At 36.9% G+C, this 23,777-nt stretch overlaps 1 protein-coding gene across 2 annotated transcripts in view; it reads left to right on the top strand.

Moving 5' to 3' along the window:
* The window catches only part of NR3C1 (nuclear receptor subfamily 3 group C member 1), a gene marked incomplete at its 5' end in the record, with an annotated part of 106,289 nt that extends 98,186 nt beyond the window's left edge, over positions 1–8,103 (top strand). For both annotated transcript variants that reach the window (XM_084252294.1, XM_084252295.1), the window contains 3 exons: positions 2,510–2,640; positions 7,166–7,323; positions 7,826–8,103. In XM_084252294.1, the coding sequence (XP_084108420.1) occupies positions 2,510–2,640; positions 7,166–7,323; positions 7,826–7,978 (442 nt within the window). In that variant the 3' untranslated portion in view covers positions 7,979–8,103. The remainder of the gene's footprint in view (positions 1–2,509; positions 2,641–7,165; positions 7,324–7,825) is intronic.
* Positions 8,104–23,777: the final 15,674 nt, after the last annotated feature.

The following is a 23,777-nucleotide window of genomic DNA, read 5'->3' as shown; positions in this document are numbered from 1 at the left end:
ACTTCCAAATAAATATCAAATTAACATAGGTCTTTTGTTTTGTTTTACAAGAGGGAGATCAATCTTAGATATGGTGACTATTGGAGGAGGTGTCATTTGAGCTGAGTAGACCTAAAAGGAAAGAACCAGGCTTTATAGTGAGAAGCAATATAACAAGAGGCATGTGAATGCTGCAGTCACTTTCAATATAGTCCAAGAAGGGAACATATTTTTGCTCTCAGCTGGTAGACTCTGCCATATGCTTCACCAAACCAGAACTCCACTTTTGCATCTGTGTCAGAGAAAAAGTCACCTGGACTATCACTTGCCAAGCCACAGCATTGCAATGTAACAAGATTTCAGTTGTCTGGATCAAATTTTAACAGAACAGCAGTTACCAGAAGGAGAGATTGGCGGCAGGAGGGGTGAGAGTGGAGGATGCAAAAGTAGTCAGATGTACAGGATGGAAACTAGACTTTCAATGGCGGTCATTACTGTTGTATAAACATATGTAACACACAAAGTTATACACCTCAAATTAAAGCAAAAACTTTTCGATAATAAAATGGTCATCAGAACAGAAACAGGCTGAGCAGACAGGGGCCAGCTATATGGTGGTAGGTGGAAACTAGACTTTTGAAAGTGATGATAATGTAGCATGTACAGATGTTGAATTATAATGTTGTATCCCTGAATCCTGTACAAACCAGGATAATTTACAGACCAGTTAATTTTAATTAACTGAAACAAATTTAGGTTCTCTATAATAATCTCCAAGATATTCAAAATCAGGGTATGGTGCTCATTTCAGAATACAACCAGGCTTACTTAAAATGTGTTAACAATAGTCACTATTTGGTCACTTCCTAAAATGCACTTTGAAGTCCTTTAATTAGGATTAAAATTGAACAGATTACATGAAACACAATTTATTCTTCTAATAACATTAAACGAATTTAAGGTTTTCATTATTAACTTAAAATTTAGATCTAACCAGACACAACATAACCCAATCATGCCACATACATTTCTTATTGCAAAGTAGAAATTATAGAAATTTTAACCAATTTACCTTAGTTTCACTTATAAAGATTTCAGCTAGTTATTAAAGGATTACTTTCACTCACTGTTTATCTCCACTGGAGGGAGGACACTACAAAGAATAATCATTTTGAAGAGCACATTCTTCCCATTCTTATCTGTTTATTATACTGCTGTTATGAGATGTGCAGCCTCTACCTCTTTCACTACCTACTCTACATACCATACTGCTCTGGTGGTGGTCGCAGGCAGATTGTGGGTGTCAGAAAATTATCACATACAAGTTCTGAGCATGTGTGTAGCTGCAAAGCAGAAAGAATGTCCTTAGGCCTGAATGTTATGAAAATTACTTTTTCCAAGCAACTGCAGTGATTTCATTAATATTCCTACTATATTGTAACTGTTGAAACTACCATGTAGAAGGAACTGAAGGAGAAAAAGATATTGCCCAGAAAAGGAAAGATAAATTTCCATTATGGGTTAAGGAAGGTCTTTCTTTGGTAGCAGATTTTAAATTTAAGAAGTCATGTGTGCCACTCTGCCATCCCTGACAGTCACATACAGTTTATGTCTGATTTATCTTACCATATAAAGAAACTTTCTCTTCAGTACAGAGAAATTTTAAAACCAGATCTTTAAGTATTTTAAAAGCCAGGTACTGCGTACAGCATCTTTTCCTTTCATTATTGAGGTAACTGGTTTACAACCTGCATATGATTTGCAGGAGCAGGCTCACACCTCCTGAGGTGTGTCGCCACATCGTGAACACCATCAGAGCACCACAGTCCTTTACCAGGGACCACTGGGCCACTCCTACTGGTCCTCCCCTTCTAGTAGCCTTAATTCTGTACCATTTTAAAAGTTACAAAACTTATAAACATCTATTTAATTAAAAGTCACAGATGTTGACTTACTATTGAGAATTCATTTGGTGCTTTTAACTAGAAGAATATACATGTTTTGTCTGTCAGAAGCATATGTGGGGGAATCAGAAATCCTAGAGAATGGAATGTAGTGGAAAAATACTTTTTTTTTTTTTTGGGTGGGACCCTCGCCAGTGGCCGGGGATCAAACCGGCGCTACAGAGACTGCGGGCAGCCTCGCAGCCCAGCGCTCAACCGCTGCACCACCAGGAGAGGCCCTACCTTTTGATTTTTAAATGGCACATTCTTAAAAACAGTTTCGTCCAATTGGACATACTTAAATGCTACCATAAAACCCTGATTTAATTGAGCAACTGGTAATTTCTGGAGGAATAAATTCTAAACTTAGGTAGTGGCATGCGTGATTAAAAAAAAATTGTATTCAGTAGTCTCTTTAGATGTTCTAGATTCAGGAACAAACAAGTTTAAGCAAGTTTCCAAAATTCTGGTCTATGGGCAATTAGCATTAATAATAGTCAGGTTTTCCTTTAAGTTAAGAGTGCCGAAAATTTTTAAAGTACTTTTTTTTGGAACAAGCACTATTAACTGGTATTTGTCTTTCACAGGGAGAGAATGGGTCTACCCTACATGTATGACCAATGTAAACATATGCTATATGTTGCCTCTGAGTTACATAGGCTACAGGTATCCTATGAAGAATATCTCTGTATGAAAACCTTACTGCTTCTCTCTTCAGGTTGGTAGAACTACTCATTTTTAAAATTCATTTTTAAAGATGTCAAAAGCATACAAAGGTTTATTTGTATATATAGCACTAATCAGTATACCAAACCTACTGTTTCCTGTGAAACAGATAATTTAGATTTCCATGAACATGAAATTTTACAAAGACACAGCCAATGATACCAATGTTGTTAACACAGTCGGTGTCACGGAGCCGTGTATGAGCCACACAGTGGTTCAAAGGCCTAGGGTGATTTTTGTTTCTCTACTGCATTGTTACTTGGTCAAAAATTTTATACAGTACTACCATGTATAAGAAATTATGTGAAAGATGTTGCTTGATTAGTAAGAGGATTGGTCACAGCAGCATTGGAGTTGGACTGCTGAACAGTGGTATTCTATGTGAGAAATGGCACCAAGAGTTCAAAATCTCAAAACTAGTTTTATTAAGTGATGCCTTTCAAGCTGAGAAACCTTTTTAAAACCAAAGTATCTTGCCTATATTTGTAAATATGTGGTGTTTTCAAGAACTAATCAAAAAAGGTCTCTGGACTAATCAAAAAAGGTCTCTGAACTAATTGATAGTATAGGCTTTTTAGGCCATTTCTGTTAAAAAAAAATCAGGTTATTGTTTATAGAATACTGAGTTTGATTGCTGAATACTTTTTCATGTAAATTTGCATTTCTAAGCCTATTCAATTAGGGCTTGTGGTTTCTAAGTTGTGAAACAAAGTTAAGCTATAGTTTTGTTGCACATGACTAAGTCTGTTTTTCCAAAGCATACAGCGAACTTCATGCTTTCACACTATCCTTGTACAACTTAAGTTTTATGTTAATGGAATTAGGAGTATCAGATATTTCACACAAGGCAAGAAAATTTTCCACACTACAGTAAAAAACCTAAAGGGTAAAATTGCTAGCAACTTGGTAAAGAAATGAGGTTTGATTTTTTGAGTAACAGTTCAAAGTTCTAATCACAATTTTCATTTTAGTTCAAATACCAGACTCATTTATTTATATATAAAATTTTCATTGTAAATAAGCAAATGTAAAATGAACTAGTACACATCACTGGCTTTTAAGAGTAGAATCACTAGGATGAAAGAAAATACATGAATACATACCTTAAGATATAATTAGACCTCAGCATACTGGAATAGTTAAAGTATCACTAAAAATGTTTGGTTAAAAAAGTCAAAAGCTAAGTGAAGGCAGGAACCTAAAACGGTGAGCCATACTCTGAGGCTGGCATTCTCTTAGTATTTTGGAAAGCGTGGTAAATTAGTATGTTTAATAAATATAAAGACAAGAGTTGAAATATAAAGTGAGAGGGGCCTACCCGGTGGCGCAGGGGGCTAAGATGTAACCTATGAAGCTATACACAGCCACTGCAGCATGAGTTTGATGTCTGGCCAGCCAGGGAGCTACCCACATGGCGCTGTAGACCTCTCCTGACTCTCCTACTGTTCCCTCAGCAGTGTATTTCGGTCAGTCTTCCTGTTTCCCACTCTGTCTCTGGTGGGTCCTCTCATTCCCGGCACCTCTTGCCTATACCCCAGTTCTTGTCTGCATAAATCTTTAAAAAAACAAAGTGAAACTGGAAAAAAAAAACAATGGATGGACCAATAAATAGAAGAGAAACAAACTGAAATATGTATCTGAGGAAATCAGCCAGAATAGACTTCAGATGCATGCATACAAATTAACAAGAGTCATGACAGAGGGAAGAGGTCTTAAGCAATGTTTTACAACTATTTTCATGGTATAACCAACCAAAAAAAGCATTTATATAGTATAGCACATTACAGAATTGTTAAAACACACCAATCTCATTATGGCCACCCAATCAGGTTCACATACTGTGTGAATAAAATCCATTCGATTAAACGGCAAGGTTCACAAAATCATCAAGCAGGCAAAGAAATGATTTTCAAGGGAGAAAGAATTTAATCCAACAGCAGTAAAGAAAATAGAATGACTTTTTTCCTCAATGCCAAGGGGAAAAAATCTGAAATTGTGTACTGTGGATTTCATTTCAGCTCTGAGAAAGAATTTGGAAGTTGTCACTCCCAAACTCACAATAGCATTTAATGCTATACATTTCCCTGGCAACTTCATACCATAAATTTCGATGTTTTCACTCAATACAAAAGTTTTCCAAATTTCTTTCGGATGTCGGTAGGATACTCAAAATTATGTTAAATTTTAAATATTTGAATTTTTTCCAGATGTGTTTTTGTCAGCGCAATCTTTGTGATTCAAACCTTTAATTTATTCCGGCTTCTTTTATGTCCTGAATTATGATCCATCTTGGTAAACACTTTATGTATACTTGGAATGAACACTATTGTTTTGTGTTTCTATGATTATCAATTAAGGCAAATTTGACAATGACACTTGAGTCTTAAATATTCTTACTGAATCTCCAATTATTTTACCAATTACTGAGTGAATAGTGTTCAAATCTCCAAGTGACACTGTCTGTTTCAACAGTTTAACCTTCATCTATTTTGAAGCTATTTGATGATGCAACCTTTAGGATTAGGTCTGGTTGATAAATAACCACTGCCACCAAACATACCTGCAGACATTGCCACCTATCCCACAGCATCAAAATTCCCCCCCCAACCTTCCCTTTGAGAACCACTGCTGTAGAGTAGCCTTTGCTCTAGGATGAATTTAGCCTTACTTCTAAGGTTAAGACTTCCTTAGGTCTCTACTGTGTGCCTGCATATTAAATGAGAGCTCTCCACTCTGGCCACTAGGCAAGAATATGATTTCCAGCTCTGGGTGAGCGCTGTGAATTACTTTGCTTACATCTCTCAATTTTTCTTTTCTCAGAAGTTGTTCTTGTATGACCTTGAGATTTCATCTTAAACATGCACAGGGGTTTGTATTCAGCCAGAGACTCTACACTCAGTGCAGACTTCTGGAGCCCTTCTTTGTATGGCTTTTTTGCCAGTGCTATTTATTATCCACAGATTCTAACTGCATTGACCTTTCTTCTCAACTCAGCCAGAGGATCTAGGTGCCTTCCTCCCTGTACTGCACCATATTAATTTTGATGCAAAGAGCCTAGAATTGAGCCTTTTTGCTCCTAATGAGACAAAGCTCACCTGATTTGTTTCCCTTTCTTAGTGGGCTGTAATCATACACTGCTTGTTGTTCAGTGTGTCTCATCATTTGTCCAGTTTCCTTCTGTTTTTTTATCCAGTTTTCTAATTTATTAGCAAAGGGAGCATTTTGAGATGTAGTTACTCTCCCTAAAGCCAGAAGTAGAGGTAATACTTGTGATTTTAGCATTAAAAAATTGGGGGATGTGAAATACTTAGAAATGTAAATATTGAATAGGACCTCTTACTAAAAATAAAATTATTTTTAGAACTAGAATAATCAGCAGGAAATCTTAAATGAGCAACATTTTTAAAATTCGCAATTAGATTATCTGCATGAAGTAACCCATTTTTTACATGGTAGGCTCTCATCACTTCTGATTAAGTGACCTTCATGTTCACATTACTACTGACATCTGGAAGTACAAAGTATTGCTTTATGGACTCAAAATCCAGTAAGAAAGAAAGTAGGAAACAGCAGGTCACAAAGGTAATATACTCAAGTCCGCAAGCAAGTGAAAAGTTAATTGACTGCATGCACCTAAATCCACTGCTTTTCCTCTATGCCAACGCTTCCTAAAATGTCAGCAGCAGTGAAGTTTAAGTTTGGACTTAAACTTTACTTAAGTCTGGTCTAAACTTAAGTTTGCACCCCCAGGAGAGTGCACAATCAATTATGGCTCTGAGAAGTCCTGGAAATCCAGAAATATGCCTCATTTTGTATTAGCTTTGCTTCAGTTTTCACCACCAAATCCTTTTTCCCTAACCATTATTAACACAGAACCAGAGTGCCCAAGGAGTAGGGCATTGCACAATGTCAGAAGTCTATTCACAGTCCTTTTTTACAAGTTATGTTTTTGAATATGTGAAAAAATTGATTTTATACCAGTCTGGCAATCAAGTCCATAAGGTTTTTTTCTATATTTCTTAATACTTCAGGAAAGGCATCGAGTCAGTATGTTAACACATTGCTCAACCCAATGTACTTCATTCTCATTTTAAGGTTCTGATTAGCTAGTGAAATCACAGATATTCTTAAGTTGTAACTGTTGGAATAAACACTACTGAAGTTTTGAATGTCTGTACTAGAATTAAACTCAAGTGCAGAATGACAGTCTTTGTATTATTCATTTGGTCTTAGAGCCTAACTTTGTCACCTAGGAGGAAGGGCTTCATCACTGGCACCATTTTGTAGATGAGAAACAAAGTGATTTACCCAAGATTAAGTCTTCCAGTTTTCTATTATCCCACATTTTCTCTTGGTTACAGTTTCATGTGCCTTTGAAAATGCTTGTGTTCCAATAGAATGCATTATAAGTATATAGACAAGGTAAGTCATGATATGTGCTATTAATGTGAATTGTCATACTTTGCATATATGAAGTTATCACAAGAATATTCTTTGACTCCATGTTAATCTTCTAGTTCCTAAAGATGGTTTGAAGAGCCAAGAGCTATTTGATGAGATCAGAATGACCTACATCAAAGAGCTTGGAAAAGCCATTGTCAAGAGGGAAGGAAACTCCAGTCAGAACTGGCAGCGATTTTATCAACTCACAAAACTCTTGGACTCCATGCATGATGTACGTGTGAAACGTAAATCCAACTATTTAAGTATTTTCTGGGACATGAAGTATGTTCTGGTCAGTGTTTTTATGTACCAATAATAATTTTTGTGGGAGTCTTTCTTAAGTTTTGGTGATGGTTAGCTCACTTTGGCTCACATTTTTCCTTAGACCAGCGATGAAATATCTAGTCATATGCATAAAACATGATACAAATACAGAATTTAACAGGTAGAATTTCCTTGTTTCTATATGATCAATTCACTAAATTAGAATGTGTTCTACATATAGTAGTACAGTTCATCATGAAATACTTGATTCATATATTCTACATAGACTCTTGGAAAATCAAAATGCCTTCAACACCTGAGTGCTCACTTTATTCAACTAAACTACTGCTAGGGTATTCCAGCAGAGATTGGTATATTCTAGGTAAAATATTTTTAAAACCTAGTGGCCTACAAGATGTCCCTTCTGACCAGCTTTTAAGACTAATCCTCACAATATTTTTCTCTTTCAGGTGGTTGAAAATCTCCTTAACTATTGCTTCCAAACATTTTTGGACAAGACCATGAGTATCGAATTCCCAGAGATGTTAGCTGAAATCATCACTAATCAAATACCAAAATATTCAAATGGAAATATCAAAAAACTTCTGTTTCATCAAAAGTGACTGCCTTAAAAAGAGAGGTTGCCTTAAAGAAAGTTGAGTTCATAGCTTTTATTGTACAAACTATCACTTTGTCCTGTAGGTTTTTTTTTTCTTTTTGTTTTTGTCTGGTTTTTGTTTTGTTTTAAATACGCACTACATGTGGTTTATAGAGGGCCAAGACTTGGCAACAGAAGGGTTTGAACCGTCACATTTGAGTGACGGAAAAAGTAGAAAGGGTAAGTTGGTGGAGCCTGGAAACTAGGAACAATAACGTAGGGGAACTCCACTGTTGGAGAAAGATGGCACCCAAACCACCAGTGCCCGAAATCTGCGTGACAAACTTTCTGCTCATACTTTTCACAGTCAGCTGGATAAATTTTTCTAGACTTTTTGTTGGTGTATTTTCCCCTGTATAGTTAGAATAACATTTTTTGATTTATGCATGGAAACCTGAAAAAAGTTTACAAATGTGTATCAGAAAAGGGAAGTTGTGCCTTTTATAGCTATTACTGTCTGGTTTTAACAATTTCCTTTATATTCGGTGAACTACGCTTGCTCATTTTTTCTTACATAATTTTTGTATTCAAGTTATTGTACAGCTGTTAAAGATGGGCAGCTAGTTCATAGCTTTCCTAAACAAACTATAAACATCAATCTTCTGTGTGAAAATGGGTTGGTGCTTCTAACCTGATGGCACTCAGCTATCAGAAGACCACATGAAATGACTCAAATCTCCAGTATTCTTGTCAAAAAAAAGCTCATCTTTTGTATATATCTGCTTCAGTGGAGAATTACATAGGTTGTGCAAATTAACTGTCCTAAATGGTGTAGAGCACCTAGTCCAGTGACCTTCTGGGTAAACTGTGGATGATGGTTGCAAAAGACTAATTAAAACAACAACAGAAAATCTACCGAGAGGCCCTGTTTGTATCTGATACCCTATCTCTGCAGTGGTTAGATGGCAAGAGAATTGATTAACTATCTTGCAGGACCTTTTGTTCTAGTTTAACTCCTGAAAAGTTTTTCTTCCAGATAATAAGGAACTGAAACACAGCTGAGAGAGTTTTGATCAGACCAAGAAATTCCTCTAAAATTTACCCAAAAAATCTCTAACGTGGCAAAGTGGCTAGACACCCATTTTCACATACCCATCTGTCACCAATTGATCTATCTTTCCTGGTGGTACAGGAAAGCTCAGCTACTGATTTTCATTATTTAAAACTGTATGTCAGACTTCCATGTTTGTAAAGCTACACATCCCTATGTGTGCCATAGAGTTAACAAAAGTCTTGTGAATTTCTCCTCCTCACTGTTGAGAATTATCATTTTACACAAAATAGAAGCTGTAGTAGCCCTTTCTGTGTGCACCTTACCAACTTTCTGTAAAACTTAAAACTTAACATATTTACTAAGCCACAAGAAATCTGATTTCTATTCAAGGTGGCCAAATTATTTGTGTAATAGAAAACTGAAAATCTAATATTAAAAATATGAAACTTCTAATATATTTTTATATTTAGTTCTAGTTTCAATATATATATATCATATTGGTATTCACTAATCTGGGAAGGGAAGGGCTACTGCAGCTTTACATGCAATTTATTAAAATGATTGTAAAATAGCTTGTATAGTGTAAAATAAGAATGATTTTTAGATGAGATTGTTTTATCACGACATGTTATATATTTTTTTGTAGGGGGACAAAGAAATGTGCGATGGATAACCTAAATGATTTCTAGTGTGTGCAAGCAGTCATACAGGCAGCAGTGGTCTCAGAAACCAAACAGGTGTGCTCTAGGAAAAGAGGGAGATGCAGACTGGCCCCCGTGTGCTGTGAAGGTTGCTGAGGCTCTGTACCATTCACATCCCAGAGGAAGTACTCCTCTGCCTCCCACGATGGCCACCCTTCTCATTCCAACAGTGAGTCTGTCAGTGCAGGTTTAGTCTTCTAAATCTCCCCTTGTGCTCAAGCATAAAAATGGGGCAGACAGGTGGTGCCTACACGGTTGAAGGCACCACCTACTAGCGGGGTTACTTTAACATTTAGCCTCTCCAACAGTTTAATAAAAATAGAGGCTTTAGAAGTTTGGCAATAATATGCTTAGAGGTACCAGCAATATGTAAATAGTGCAGAAGCTCTTAGGTTGCCAATAATACACTAATTCCTTTCTATCCTGCAAGAGTTCATTTCCAAACAAAATGAGGACATGTTTATGTTTTCTTTGAATGCTTTTTGAATGTTATCTGTTATTTTTCAGTATTTTGGAGAAATTATTTAATAAAAAATGTAATCATTTGCTTTTTGAATGCTCTCTAAAAAGAGAATATTCCTTTTATAATGGTTTAAATTGATCTCCAAGTATTTTAAGATGGTTTGTAACCCAGCTAGATGTGAAATTTTTGGTGCCTAAGAAATACTGCTTGAATATTATCGACGACAGTGTTACATTTCAGAATTTGATGGTGAATTCATTTGGAGAATCTTACAAGGTTCAAACCAGAAAGCACATACACATGAATCTTATTTTAGTCCCAACAATTTTGACTCTCAAAAAATAGAGCTCAGTGAGTAAAAAAAGGCAGTTGCACTTTGTTGTTAAAAGGATATCAACTGACATTCAAAAAATCAACTATAGGAAGGAAGCTGTACATTAAATGGAAAAAGAGGAAATTGTGTTTGAGGACAATTACTCATTTAAGTGAAGAAAGATACGGTGCTATTTGAAAGCAGTTTCATCTATATCCTGCCATCCCCAAAGATTTAAGTTTGTAGTACTTCAGTGAAAGGTGTTCACATACCTAAGTGACTCCTAACAAATCCTGAGTATTTTTAATTACTGGTTGAAAAAGTGACCCCACTCTTTAGGCTTGCTGTGGTGTACTATACAACTCATGTGGGAAATATATACTCAATTGTCTAAAACTAGACAGAGGGAACCTAAAAGACCACCTGCGTTCTAAAACAAATGGCACCCCCCAAAAGAAAACTAACACAATAGTGCTTATAAAGAGCTTGATAATTAGCACAGGATGAGCTCAGCATATGCATAAAAAGAAAAGCCAGCCTCACTTGGGAATTGGAGGGCAATATATGGACAATTCCAATTTTACCTACCTAAACAATTTTACCTACCAATTTTACCTACTGTTAAATCTTATTTTAGTTCTCTGTTAAATACCTTAAAACTACATCACCATGGAATCAACAGTGTTTTTATATTGATCTGTCAAATTTTAAGAACCATGGCAACCCTCAATGAGATTTTCACCTTGGTTCATCAACCAAAATACTGTACCTATATATTAATGTGTTTTTAATGTGCCTGGTTTGAGAGCTGGAAGAGAAAATTCTTAAGAGTGTAAGGCAGACACTTTAAACCACTTTGAATGGATGTTTCATCCTTTTCCAGACTATTAACAGTCAGCTTGTCCACCAAGGATTAGTGACGAGGTTTTGGGGGAAGGATTAGCTTCTCTCTAGAAAATGCCTGAAAGAAGAATTTTATTTTCTGATGAATGGCTGTATGAAATTACCCTCCTCAAATAACTTGCTTAATTACACATAGATTCAAGTGTGTCAATATTCTATTTTGTATATTAAACAAATGCTATATAATGGGGACAAATCTATATTATACTGTGTATGGCATTATTAAGAAGCTTTTTCATTATTTTTTATCACAGTAATTTTAAAATGTGTAAAGATTAAAACCAGTGACTCCTGTTTAAAAATAAAAGTTGTAGTTTTTTATTCATGCTGAATAATAATCTGTAGTAAGAAAAAAATGTCTTTTTACCTACGCAGTGAAATGTCAGACTGTAAAATCTTGTGTGGAAATGTTTAACTTTTATTTTTCATTTAAAATTGCTGTTCTGGTATTACCAAACCACACATTTGTACTGAACTGGCAGTAAATGTTAGTTAGCCATTTACAGCAACGCCAAATATGGAGAAACATCATAATAAAGAAAAAAAATCTGCTTTTTCATTATGTGACTCCAACATTGCTTTTGTAGAACTCGTGCAGTTCTAATATTCTTACTTTTTCCCCCTCCTTTTTCTACTGGAGGTAGAACTCTCACTTCAGGAAACTCAAGATAGTAAGCTAGACACTTAAATGCCAATGTGCCAATCTTTGCATGCATGCTAATGTAGCAAAAGTTCAAAATGAGCTTAACACTGGTGGCAAAGACTCAAAGATTATCCTATCGATGCCTCAAGTGGTCATGGGCCACTTACTGAAGTCTCTACCATGAAACATGACGTTTTACATAAACAAATGTTATCTAATTAGAATTCTTACCCAATGTATTTTTAAATCGGGTCATCAAGAAAAGGGCATAAATATTTAGTAAATATCTTAACAGTGTTACATAATATAAACAAAGGCAGAAGAGGAAAAAGTGGTAAATAAGATATTAAGAATTTTTCTAAAACATGGAAGTCAGATCATCTCCCTGACCTAGATGATCTTCAATCAAATGCTCTGCCACTGAGCTGCTCTTGAAAATTGGAGGATTAACATTTTTTCCCTCTAAATACCCTTTCTTCCACAAGTGAACGCCACCAGGAAAAAGCATTATGATTTCAAAGCCAATCCATCATATGTGCACTATTTGCTCATCCACACTATATGACAAATACTAAAGATACAGTGTGAATGAGGAAAATACTATCCCTGCCCTTAGTCTTAAAAGTTTGTGTGTAACAAACCTTTCAAAGTGTCCTGAGATCCAATGCAGAAATACCAGATGTGGCACCAGTATGTGTATGAGTTACTGTACACATGACATTATAATTCACTTCAAGTATTCATCTTGCACGGTACAATACTTTCACATATTTATACTAGGTGTCCTCACCCAATGAATGAATGAAATGAAAACAAATACTGAGGAAAGTATTAACTCTGTTTTATAAAAAAAAAGGCAGTAAGCTCAAAGCTTAAGCAACTGGTTCATAGCCACTAACTCCCATTTTTAAGGGAGTGTGACTACAAAGCCTCCTAATGAGGTGAGTTATCACTTGTCAGAGAGCATGTCTCTGGTCTACAAGTTCCCAGAGATCTGGTCCTGTTTTTCTATTTTTAAGTTAAAGTTCTACACAGGCTGAGCACATATCGTGTGCCAGGCATCATGTTTCAAAGTGCTAGTGCGGCTACTACACTATAAAACCCTACTATTAACCTTACTGCATTTATAGGAGGAAAGTGTGGCTTGGAAAATTGAGTATATCATCAAGGGTCACAATCTAGTTTACATGTCACCACAATGACTTTAACAGCATTAGCAACTTGATGGCATTTTCTTTCTAGTGAAAGAACTCAAGTCTTCCCTCATATTAAGCTTTTGGTTGCCAATTAAAAAATGAAATAATTTGGTAGGAAGACATTTTTAACATATCTACCCAAGTAAGCTCAAAACAAAAAAGTACATATTGATCATATCAGACACTCAAAAAAACCTTTCCTCACTCTACCCAGCCCATCTAAATAAGAGAATTTATGATTCTGTACTCTTACCAGCAAGTCAACAGAGTAAGAATGTGTACACAAGGTAAAAGCCGTAAGCCGTTCTAGTATAAAACACAACTTATCTTTCATGCAACAGCCAAAAAGCACATGAAAAACTGTTCATCACTTATCAGGGAAATGAAAATCAAAACCACAGTGAGATACCACCTCACTCTAGAGAGAATGGCCCATATTAAAAAACAAAAACAAGTGCTGGTGAGGATGTGGAGAAAAATGAATCCTCTTACACTGTGGTGGGACTGTAACCTGGTCCAACTGGTACGGAAAGCTGTGTAGAGGTTCCTCAAAAGCCTAAAAATGGATGTGCCATATGCCCTAGCAAGTCCACTGCTAGGTATTTACCCAAAGAACACAAAAACACTCATTGGAAAGGAAATCTGCATATGGAAAGGAAACAAAAAGGCAGGTGCATATCATTTATTGTAGCACTATTTACAATAACCAAGATAGGGAGCAACCTAAAGTCACCAAAACAGATGACTGCACCAAGGCTGTGGTGACAGCATACACGATGGAATACAACCCAGCAACCAAAAAAGATAAACTCGTGCCATTTACTGTAACATGGATGGAGCTGGTTGGGATGTTAAGTGAAGTAAGTCAGAAGGAGAAAAATTCGGGATGAGTTCACTAATATGTGTAATGCAGAGAAATCAAACAAAGGGTAAGATAGACAAACTTTAACATCAACCCTGGAAAACTAACCACAGAGCTGAGGTGCCCAGGAGGGATGAGAGAGGGGAAGTGGAACACAGGTGCTTTGATGGTGGAAGAGCTACGGTGACCACACCTGAGGGGAGAAATCCTACACTGTCAAAAAATTAACAAGGATGTAACACAATCAAACTTCATTAAAAAAATTTTTTAACATAAAAAATTCAAAGTACTATCTTTGAGTATACATGGGACTATATACTAGAAATAAGAATCTAGCCAATGAAAATCACTATGACTTCAAGGAGATGGGGTAAGGATAAAACTAAGTGGGAGAGATGGAGGACACAGTATATACAAAAAACAAAAAAAGTTCACAGAACATACAACTATGTCATAAATATCTCATCAGTTTTCCTATACTGTAACAGGATGCCAGATAAGCCAACTGAAAGCTCACTAACACGATCCTAAATCTCTAAGGTGAGGTTGCTGCCCTCAAGAACACACAAATGAAGGGCACATAGCTAAGCAATTCCACTTTATATATTCAGAAAGAATCAAGATGTGCAGAGTGCAGGCAAATATTCATAACAGCATTATTCATAATAGCCAAAAAGTGGAAACAATGCAAATGTCCATCAACTGATGAACACATAAATAAAATGTGACTCATCCATACAAAAGATTATGTAACAATAAAAGAGTAAAGTAAGGATGCATGCTATAATGGGGATGAACCTCAGCAACATTTTGCTAAGTGGAAGAAGTTAGATACAAAAGACCATGTATCATTTGATTTCACTTAATGAAAGGCAAATCAATAGAGAGAAAGCAGATAAATGGTTTTCTATGATGGCATGGCATCACAGCTTAATTTTTAAGGAAACAATTTAAAAATATACATATAAGTGGGGTTTCCCTGGTGGCACTAGGGGTTAAGATGCAACCTATGAAGCTATCCGCAGCCACTGCACCACGAGTTCCATCCCCGGCCAGGGAGCTACCCACATGGCACAGCACACATCTCCTGTCTCGCCTACTGCTCCCCTCAACAGTGTATTTCAGTCAATCCGCCTATTGTGCTCCGATGCATCCTCTTGCCCCCACACCTCTCGCCTATATCCCAGTTCTTATATGCATAAATAAATAAATCTTTAAAAAATACACATAAGAGGCAGACAAACAAATGCCTAATTTTTCAGCTATGTTATCAGAGGTAGGTACAAAGTAACCATAAAAAGGCAGGTGCAGCTGTTTGTAGGTGTTTTTATGTGTCTAGGTATTAAAAAGGATGAGCTGAAGCTTAGCACAAAAGGCAGCTTACTCACTATTAATATTTTCTAATATTTTATCAATTTTACACTGTACATGCCCTGAGGCAGCAACCATGTTTAATGAGATTGCCAATATGACCAAAAACAAACAAAAATCCTCACAGCACCATAGGATACACATTACTGCTCATTTTAAATATGAAAGACAAGTTATGGCACTAATGCTCATTGTTAACTGTTTAGACCTTAGGAGTTACAACTTTATAATGAGACATAGCTGTGTTCAAGTTGCTCGGGTGACTAAGTCTATGATTTCAGAAGAAGTTTTATAACCACTTTAGGCCTGTTTCAGTTTCTGAAAAATGGAACTAATACCAACATTAATGAGAGAATTACATGAAATCAAATATATTTAAGCTGCATAGCTCAATTCCTACTATACATGCTTAACTAATTTTTTTAAGTCAAATTTTTCTGTAATAAAGAAAAATAAAAGAAATTATTTAACAATTTTGTACAACTATGCTCAACTGACAAAGACGAATTTGGGAATCTTAAGGGTAGCAAAGATTATACTTAAGAGGGTAGCTTAATTTTAAATGCTCAAGGAGGTCTAAGAGAGAAGGAGAAGGTTTTAAATACCGCCCCAAAAAATTTACAGGAAAAAGTCAAGGTGTTAAGGTGTATGATAACAAGCAATGTTAACATAAGATGTGAATATACATTTCCAATGCACATATCCTATTAATGGTCATGCACAGGGCTATGGGGAAGCAGAAGAGCAGTGCAAGACAATTCCGGGCAAAGGAGAATCAGGAAAGTTAAACGTGATCTAAGTCTTATAGACAGTATGTTTCCTGATTAGTAAGACTGAAAAGGAAAGATCGTCAGCCTGCTACTCTTTCACTCTACATGAAGAATTTCCCCAGGTTGTCATTGTAACTGATGCAACAAATATGAAGGAAATTTCATTGACGGACAGTAGTGAATAGGACTATTTGAGCTAAAAATCAAAATTATATTTCTACATATTACCCAAGAGAACAGAAAAGATATCTACACAGTAACTTACACACAAATATTCATAGTGTCACATTATTTGTAATAGCCAAAATGGAGGCAATTTAAAATATGGAAACTTAGTGTTCACTGTGGCTGACAAATAAAATATGGGTATATGCCATACTCTGAAATAATTTGGCAATAAAAAGGAATGAAACACTGATATATCTTATGACATGGATGAGCCAAAAATATGCTAAGTGAAAGAAGCCACTCCCAAAAGATCACATTTTATAAATTTATCTTGTGTCCAGAATGGGCAAATCTATAGAGACAGAAAGTTAATTGTGGTTCCAAAGAGTTGGGAGGAAGTAGGCAGGGAATATTCAAGACTGACTGCTAGGTAGTAAGTTTCTTTGGGGAGTATAAGACTTCTAAAATTAAGTTGCATTCAGTATAACATAACTCTGAGTATGACATGCATGAACTTCTTTCAAGCCTCTATTTTAAATGGATACAATTTATGTCAGAATTACAGCTGAAAATGATGTTTTGAAAAAGAAATAGATTACCTAACAACCCTATAACTGTTAATTGATTCTGTAGTTAAAAACATATCCATTGAGGTAACTCCAGACCCAGATGGTTTCACTGGTGAATTCTACCCAATATTTAAGGAATGATATCACCTCTAAAGAAATACCCCACCAAAAAAAAAAAAAAAAAACTAAAGCAGGATTATTTTTCAGTACACTCTATGCAGGACAGCATTACTCTGGTATCAAATTCACACAATGAAATGACAAGAAAACTACAACCCAATATCCCTCATGAATAAAAATGCAAAAATTCTAACAAATTATAAATAAAATCTAGCAATATATTAAAAGGGTAACACATGAACCAAGGAATACGAAGATTTACATTTCAAAGTCAACCAATATAATAGTATAAAAAAATTCAGAATGTAAAAGTTACACTTATCTAAATATATGGAGGCAAAGCATTTTGGGGAAAAAAATCCATTCCTAAATGAAAAAACTCAGCAAACTAGGAATAGAAAGGAAACTTCTCAACCAGCATATACCAATGATTGAATATTTTCTGCCTCATTTCAGTAGCTTCCATTTGCACTGTTACTGGAGGCTCTAGATAATGCAATCAGGCATAAAGAAATAAAAAGCAATTATATTAGAAAGAAAAAAGTAAGACTGTCTTTATTCATAGTCAACATAATTAGTCCTTAAGAAATTCGATGAAATCTACAAAAGCAAACAAATAACACTGGACTTGGAATAAAGAGTACCATGGGACCCCTAAAATTCCATTTCTAGGTGTATATCCAAAAGCACTGAAAACAGGTATTCAAGCAAATACATAAACATATATATTCAAAATATCAGCACTATCCACAATAGCCAAAAGGAAGAAATAGGCCATGAATCCATTGAGATGAATGGATATAAACAAATTGTTATTAGTCATAAAAAAGTGAAGCACTGGTTCATACAATATGGATACATTTCTACAGTTTTATACTATGTGAAAGAAGCCATACATAAAAGGTCATAGAATAAACCTATAAATACGGAAGGTGGAGAGGTGCTTGCCAGAGGCTGGGGAAAGGGTATAATGGGGACAAATTATAGGTATGGAGTTTTCCTTTGGGATGATGGAAATGTTCTGAAACTAGCAGAGATGGTGGCTGCACAAAACTGAATCTACTAAACGCCACTGAATTGCTGATTTTTAAATGGCTACTTTTTTATGTTACATTAATTTTATCTTAAGGAATAACAATTTCTGAAAAAGCTAAAAGAACTAAATAGTGAGTAACAAAGTTTCAGGATACAACAGGAGTCAGCAAAACCCAGTCCACTGCCTGTTTCAGTAACAACAATGTTCAGCAATTCAAAGTCCCTTATGAAAAATTCAGAAACTACTTTCTGAAAGATAAAACTGACAAACCTTTTGCTAACCTAAAAAAAAAAAAAAAATTCCAATAAAATCAGAAACATTACACTTAAAGGAACAGAAATTTAAAAGGCCCATAAGACACAACTGTGAACAAATACATGCCAACGACCTAGAAAAAAAATTCCTAGAAACACGCAACCTACCAAAATCAACTCCCAAAGAAAGAAAATCAGAAGCAACACAGGAAGGCCTGACAGATACTGACAGTGGAGGGGTAGACAGCAAGGGTGCTGTGGGCCCCAGCAGGCAGTGGAAAAGGCCCTGTTAGAGTCCTGGTGTGGTGGGCTCTGGAAAATGGCACAGCAGGCCCCAGCCAGTGGCACAGGAGTGGTGGGCCCCAGGGGGCCCTGGCAGGCAGCAAAGCATGTTCCAGTGAGTGACACAGACATAGCATACCCCAGCAGCTACAATGGCAGGACCTGGACCCCAATGACTACAGCTCCTGGAGCAGTGAGCCAGAAAGCAGTGAGCATCATGCAGGGAGTTGCATAGTTGAGTGATAGTTGAGCTCCCCTTAGATATCACATTGGTGGGCTTCAAAAGGGATGACAATGAAGATATTCCCGCTGTATCAGACAGGAGGTGGGTGGAAAGAGGAGTCTGGGGGGTTGTGGTCAAGTGCTGGGGACACCAGTAGCAGTAGCTGATGGTTTAGTCAGGGACTCTGGGGAGGATGGAGGGTGTTGACGCACACACCCTTGAAGGAGAGGAAAACCTTGTGGAGGAGCAGTATTGGGAGGTTCCATACAGGCTGGGTCCCCAGTGAAGAAAAGAGCTGAGGGACACTGGTCGGCATTTCCCCTCCCCCAACCCCTGGGACTGGCTCTTACCTCATGGGGCCCACTAAGTGCACATGGACTGCTAAGTCTTTCACCCCAAACACAGTGAAGGGACATCAATGGTACTACAAACACAAGTCAGTCACATCCCAACTCATCTGCAACATCTGTACCCCTTCAGCCCCCTCCCTCACCAAGTTGACTCAGCAACTGCAAAAAGATCCTAGAAGTATAGAAACCAGCAAAAGTCAAAAGAACAAGAAAAAAGAAGAAAATCACAGCACCACCTGTGGGAAAAGTACATCAGCGCAATTTCCTAAGTTACTGCTACAGACAGACATAGAAAAGTAATGACAAAATATGGAAACCTCAAGTAGTGAAACAGGGAGACAAGAGAAATTTAGCACAGGACAACAGGAGACCTCCAAAGAATGTAACACCACAATTTGAAAACAACTTTCCAGAATACAAACACAAAAATATAGACAACTGTATCTAGCTATCAGTTTAGAAATGCTATAATACACACAAAAAGATAGAAAACTCAGAAAGGCAAGTCACAGAAATATAAAGTAATTCAGAAGAGCTGATCAATGAGATACAACATAATTCAGAAAAACGTCAGTGAGCTGAGAAATAAAATCAATGAACAGAAGACAGAAGTGAAGCTTTAAATAAAGTAACAAATTCAAATGTAAAGAGTTCAATAAATGAGATTAAGAATTCTAGAGAAAGACAGTGAAGTAGAGCAAAGGGAGGATCAAATCAGTGACGCTGAAATAGCAAGGCACAGAGGAACCAGGCAGAAAAGTTTTTTTTTAAAAAAAAGGCAATTCAAGAACTATCTGACACCATTAAGGAAGCCAACATAAGAATGGTATCCCAGAAGGGGAAGAGAAAGAAATTGGAACAGAAACCCTTTTCAAAGAAATAATAACTGAGAATTTCCCAAACCAAAAGAATGACTGAAGTTATGGATGTCCAGGAAGCAGAGAGAATACCCAAGTTTTTAAATCCAAAAAGATTTACATCTAGGCACATCATTGTCAAGTCATCAAAAGTTAAAGAAAAAATTCTGTAGGAAGCAGGGGGAAATAATAACTTACTAAGGGTCCCAAATTAGGCTTTCCCTGACTTCATCCCAGACACCCTTTAGACAAGAAGATGGGGAGAAAACCAGAAGAGAGGGGACTTACCGAGGAGAGAGGGGGGAGGGTAGTGGAGACAGCAGATGGAGGAGGAAAGGAAAGGGACATCATCGTTCATGTAAATGGCCTGAATTCACTAATTAAAAGACTTAGGCTAACAATGTGGGTGAAAAAGTTCTGGTCATCAATACTTTGCTTACAAGAGACCCATTTATTAAAATCAAAAGACAATAGGTAAAAATAAAAGGTCATATAACCTAATAAATCACAAAGAAAAGCTAGAGCTCCTATTTTCATATCAGATAAACTATTCAACAAGACAAGGTTATCAGAGTCAAAGATGGACACTATATGATGATTAAAGGTACGCAGCTTCACCAAGAAGGTATCTGTTATTAATATTTGCGCACCTAATACAGGAACACCTAGTTACATAAGCAACTATTAACAGACCTAAAACAACATATTGACAAAAAATACAACAATTGTCAGAGATCACAAGTACACTGAAATGAAAGGATAGCTCTTCCAGAGAGAAAATTAACAAAGGAATAAAGGTTTTATTTTTGTATTTTTTTTAAAGATTTATTCATTTATTTATACAAGCACTGGGTACAGTCAGAAGCGCGGGAGGGTGAGAGAGAATTCACCAGAGCCAGAGCAGGGAGCAGAGCAGGCAGAAGGACCGAAATACACTGCTGAGGGGAGCAGCGGGTGGCAGGAAAGGTCTGCGCGCCATGCGAGACCCTCACCTGGAGGCCGGGGATTGAACTGGCAACGCAGAGGCTGCAGGCAGCTTCGCAATCCAGCGCTCAACCGCTGCGCCATTGGGGAGGCCCAGGAATAAAAGTTTTAAATAAAGTGTTGAAACAGTTGTATTTATTGGACATTTATAGAGCTTTCCATACAAAAGGATTGGCACATCATTACCAATGTTCCAGTGTGCATGGAACATTCTCAAGAATAGATCATATACTGGAACATAAAACAGGTTTCAGAAAACATACAGTAACAGAAATAATACCAAGCAGCTTCACATACCACAATGCTATAACGCTAGAAATTAATCACAAAAAGAATCCTAGATAAACCAAAACACGTGGAAACTAAACAAAATGCTTCTGAAAAACTCCTGAGTCAGTGAAGAAATGAGATCAAAAAGTACCTGAAGACTAATGAAAAATGGAGAGACAAGCTATCAGACCCTGTAGGATACTCTTAAAGCATTAATGTGTGGGAAGTTAATAGCAGTACAAGAAGAAGAAAAGAAAGAAGGAAAGGAGGAAGGAAAGAAAGGAAAGGAAGGAAAGGAAGCAAGCAAGCAAACAAGAACTCAAATTAACGATCTCTGCGCTTAAAGGAATTAGAAAAAGAACAAAAGCATTCAAAAGCCAGGAGAAAGAAAAATTTGAACAGAAATTCATGAACTATAAAACAAAAGGACAGTCCAAAAAAAAAAAATTAGTGAAACCAAGAGTTGGTTCTTAGAAAAAAATAAAATTGTCATTACCTAAATTTACAAAGAAACCCCAAGTCAAAAGATCCTGAAATGAAAGAGGTGAAATTGAAACAGATACTGCAGAAATAAGTATGATTAAAATAACATATTACAAACAAATTAGACAACCTTGAAAACAGATTTTTTGGCTCATACAACCTCCCATGATTGAACCAGGATGAAATAAACCGCTTAAAGAGTCCAATCAAGTGCTGGAATTGACAGAGCAATAAAAAGCCTCCTAAGAACAAAAGCCCAGAATGAGATGGCTTCTCCAGTGAATTCTACCAAACTTTCAAAGAAGATCTAATACCCACACTACTCAGTCTCTTACGGTCAACTAATCTTTGACAAAGGAGCAAAGACTATGCATTGGAGCAAAGAAAGTTTGTTCAATAATTGGTACGGGGAACACTGGGTTGCCATACGCAAAAGAATGAAGCTTGACTACTACCTCACACCATGCACAAAAGCCAACTCAAAATGAATTAAAGAACTAGACATAAGTGGACCTCCCTGGTGGCACAACGGGTTGAGCACAGCGCTGTGAAGCTGTTTGCAGCCTCTGCAGCTCGGGCTCGATTCCCGGCCAGCCAGGTAGATGCCCACATGGTGCTGCAGACCTCTCCTGTCTTGCCTGCTGCTCCCCTCAGCAGTGCTTTCGGTCCGTCTGCCCGTTCTGTACCGCTCTGTCTCCAGTGAATCCTCTCACCCTCCCAAGCCTCTGGCTTGTACCCCAGCTCTTGTATAAATAAGTCAATCTTAATTTTTTTTAATTAAAAAAATTTTAAAAAAGAATTAGACATAAGACCTGAAACCAATACATACATACATATATACACATATACATATATATATAGAGAGAGAGAGCACCGCATAGTGAGGCTGTCTGCAACCTCTGCAGCGCAGGTTCTATCCCGGCTCGCCGGCAAGCAAGAATCCCACATGGCAAAGCAGACCTCTCCTATCTTGCCCGCTGCTCCTTTCAGCAGTGTATTTCATCAGTCTGCCCATTCTCTTCCCCGCTCTGTCTCTGGTGAATCTTCTCAATCTCCTGCGCATCTGGCCTGTATCCCAGTTCTTATATAAAAATAAATCAATCTTAATATATATATATATATATGGAAATATAGGTAAAACACTACATGACATACACCTCAGTAACATCTTTAAAGACACATCACCCAAAGCAATAATATGAAGGCAAAAATAAACAGCTGGGACTACATCAAATTAAAGAGCTTCTGTGCAGCAAAAGAGACAGTAACCAAAACAAAGATACACCCCACCCATTGGGAAAAAAATTTTGTACACAACACTAATGATAAAGGACTGATCATAAAAATCTACAAAGAGCTGATGAGACTCAACAAAAACAAAGTAAATGACCCAGTCAAAAACTGGGCAAAGAGCTAAAAAGGAACTTCTCCGAAGAGGAAATGCAAATGGCCAACAGGCATATGAAAAAATGTTCAACATCACTTGTAATCAGGGAAATGCAAATCAAAACTACCATGAGATACCATCTTACACCAGTGAGAATGGCACATATTAAAAAAACTAGCAACAACAAATGTTGGCGAGGTTGTGGAGAAAAAGAAACTCTCCTGCACTGTTGGTGGGAGTGCAAACTAGTCCAACCACTATGGAGAGCTGTGTGGAGCTTCTTCAATCTGCTAAAGATGGAGCTTCCATATGACCCAGCAATTCTAGGTATTTACCCAAAGGACACAGAAACATAATCCAAAAGGGCACCTGCACTCCTATGTTTACTGCAGCACTATTTTCAATAGGAAAGATATGGAAACAACCCAAATGCCCAAAAATAGATGACTGGATCAAGAAAATATGATATACATAGACAATGGAATATTACTCAGCAATCAAAAAAGATAAACTCATGCAATTTGCAGCAACATGGGTGGAGCTGGAAGAGGTCATGCTCAGCGAA

This window comes from Talpa europaea (genome assembly GCF_964194135.1).
Source record: "Talpa europaea genome assembly, chromosome: 13".
Taxonomy (NCBI): domain Eukaryota; kingdom Metazoa; phylum Chordata; class Mammalia; order Eulipotyphla; family Talpidae; genus Talpa; species Talpa europaea.
The sequence above is the reverse complement of the archived record's forward strand: the minus strand, read 5'-3'. Positions and strand labels throughout refer to the sequence as shown.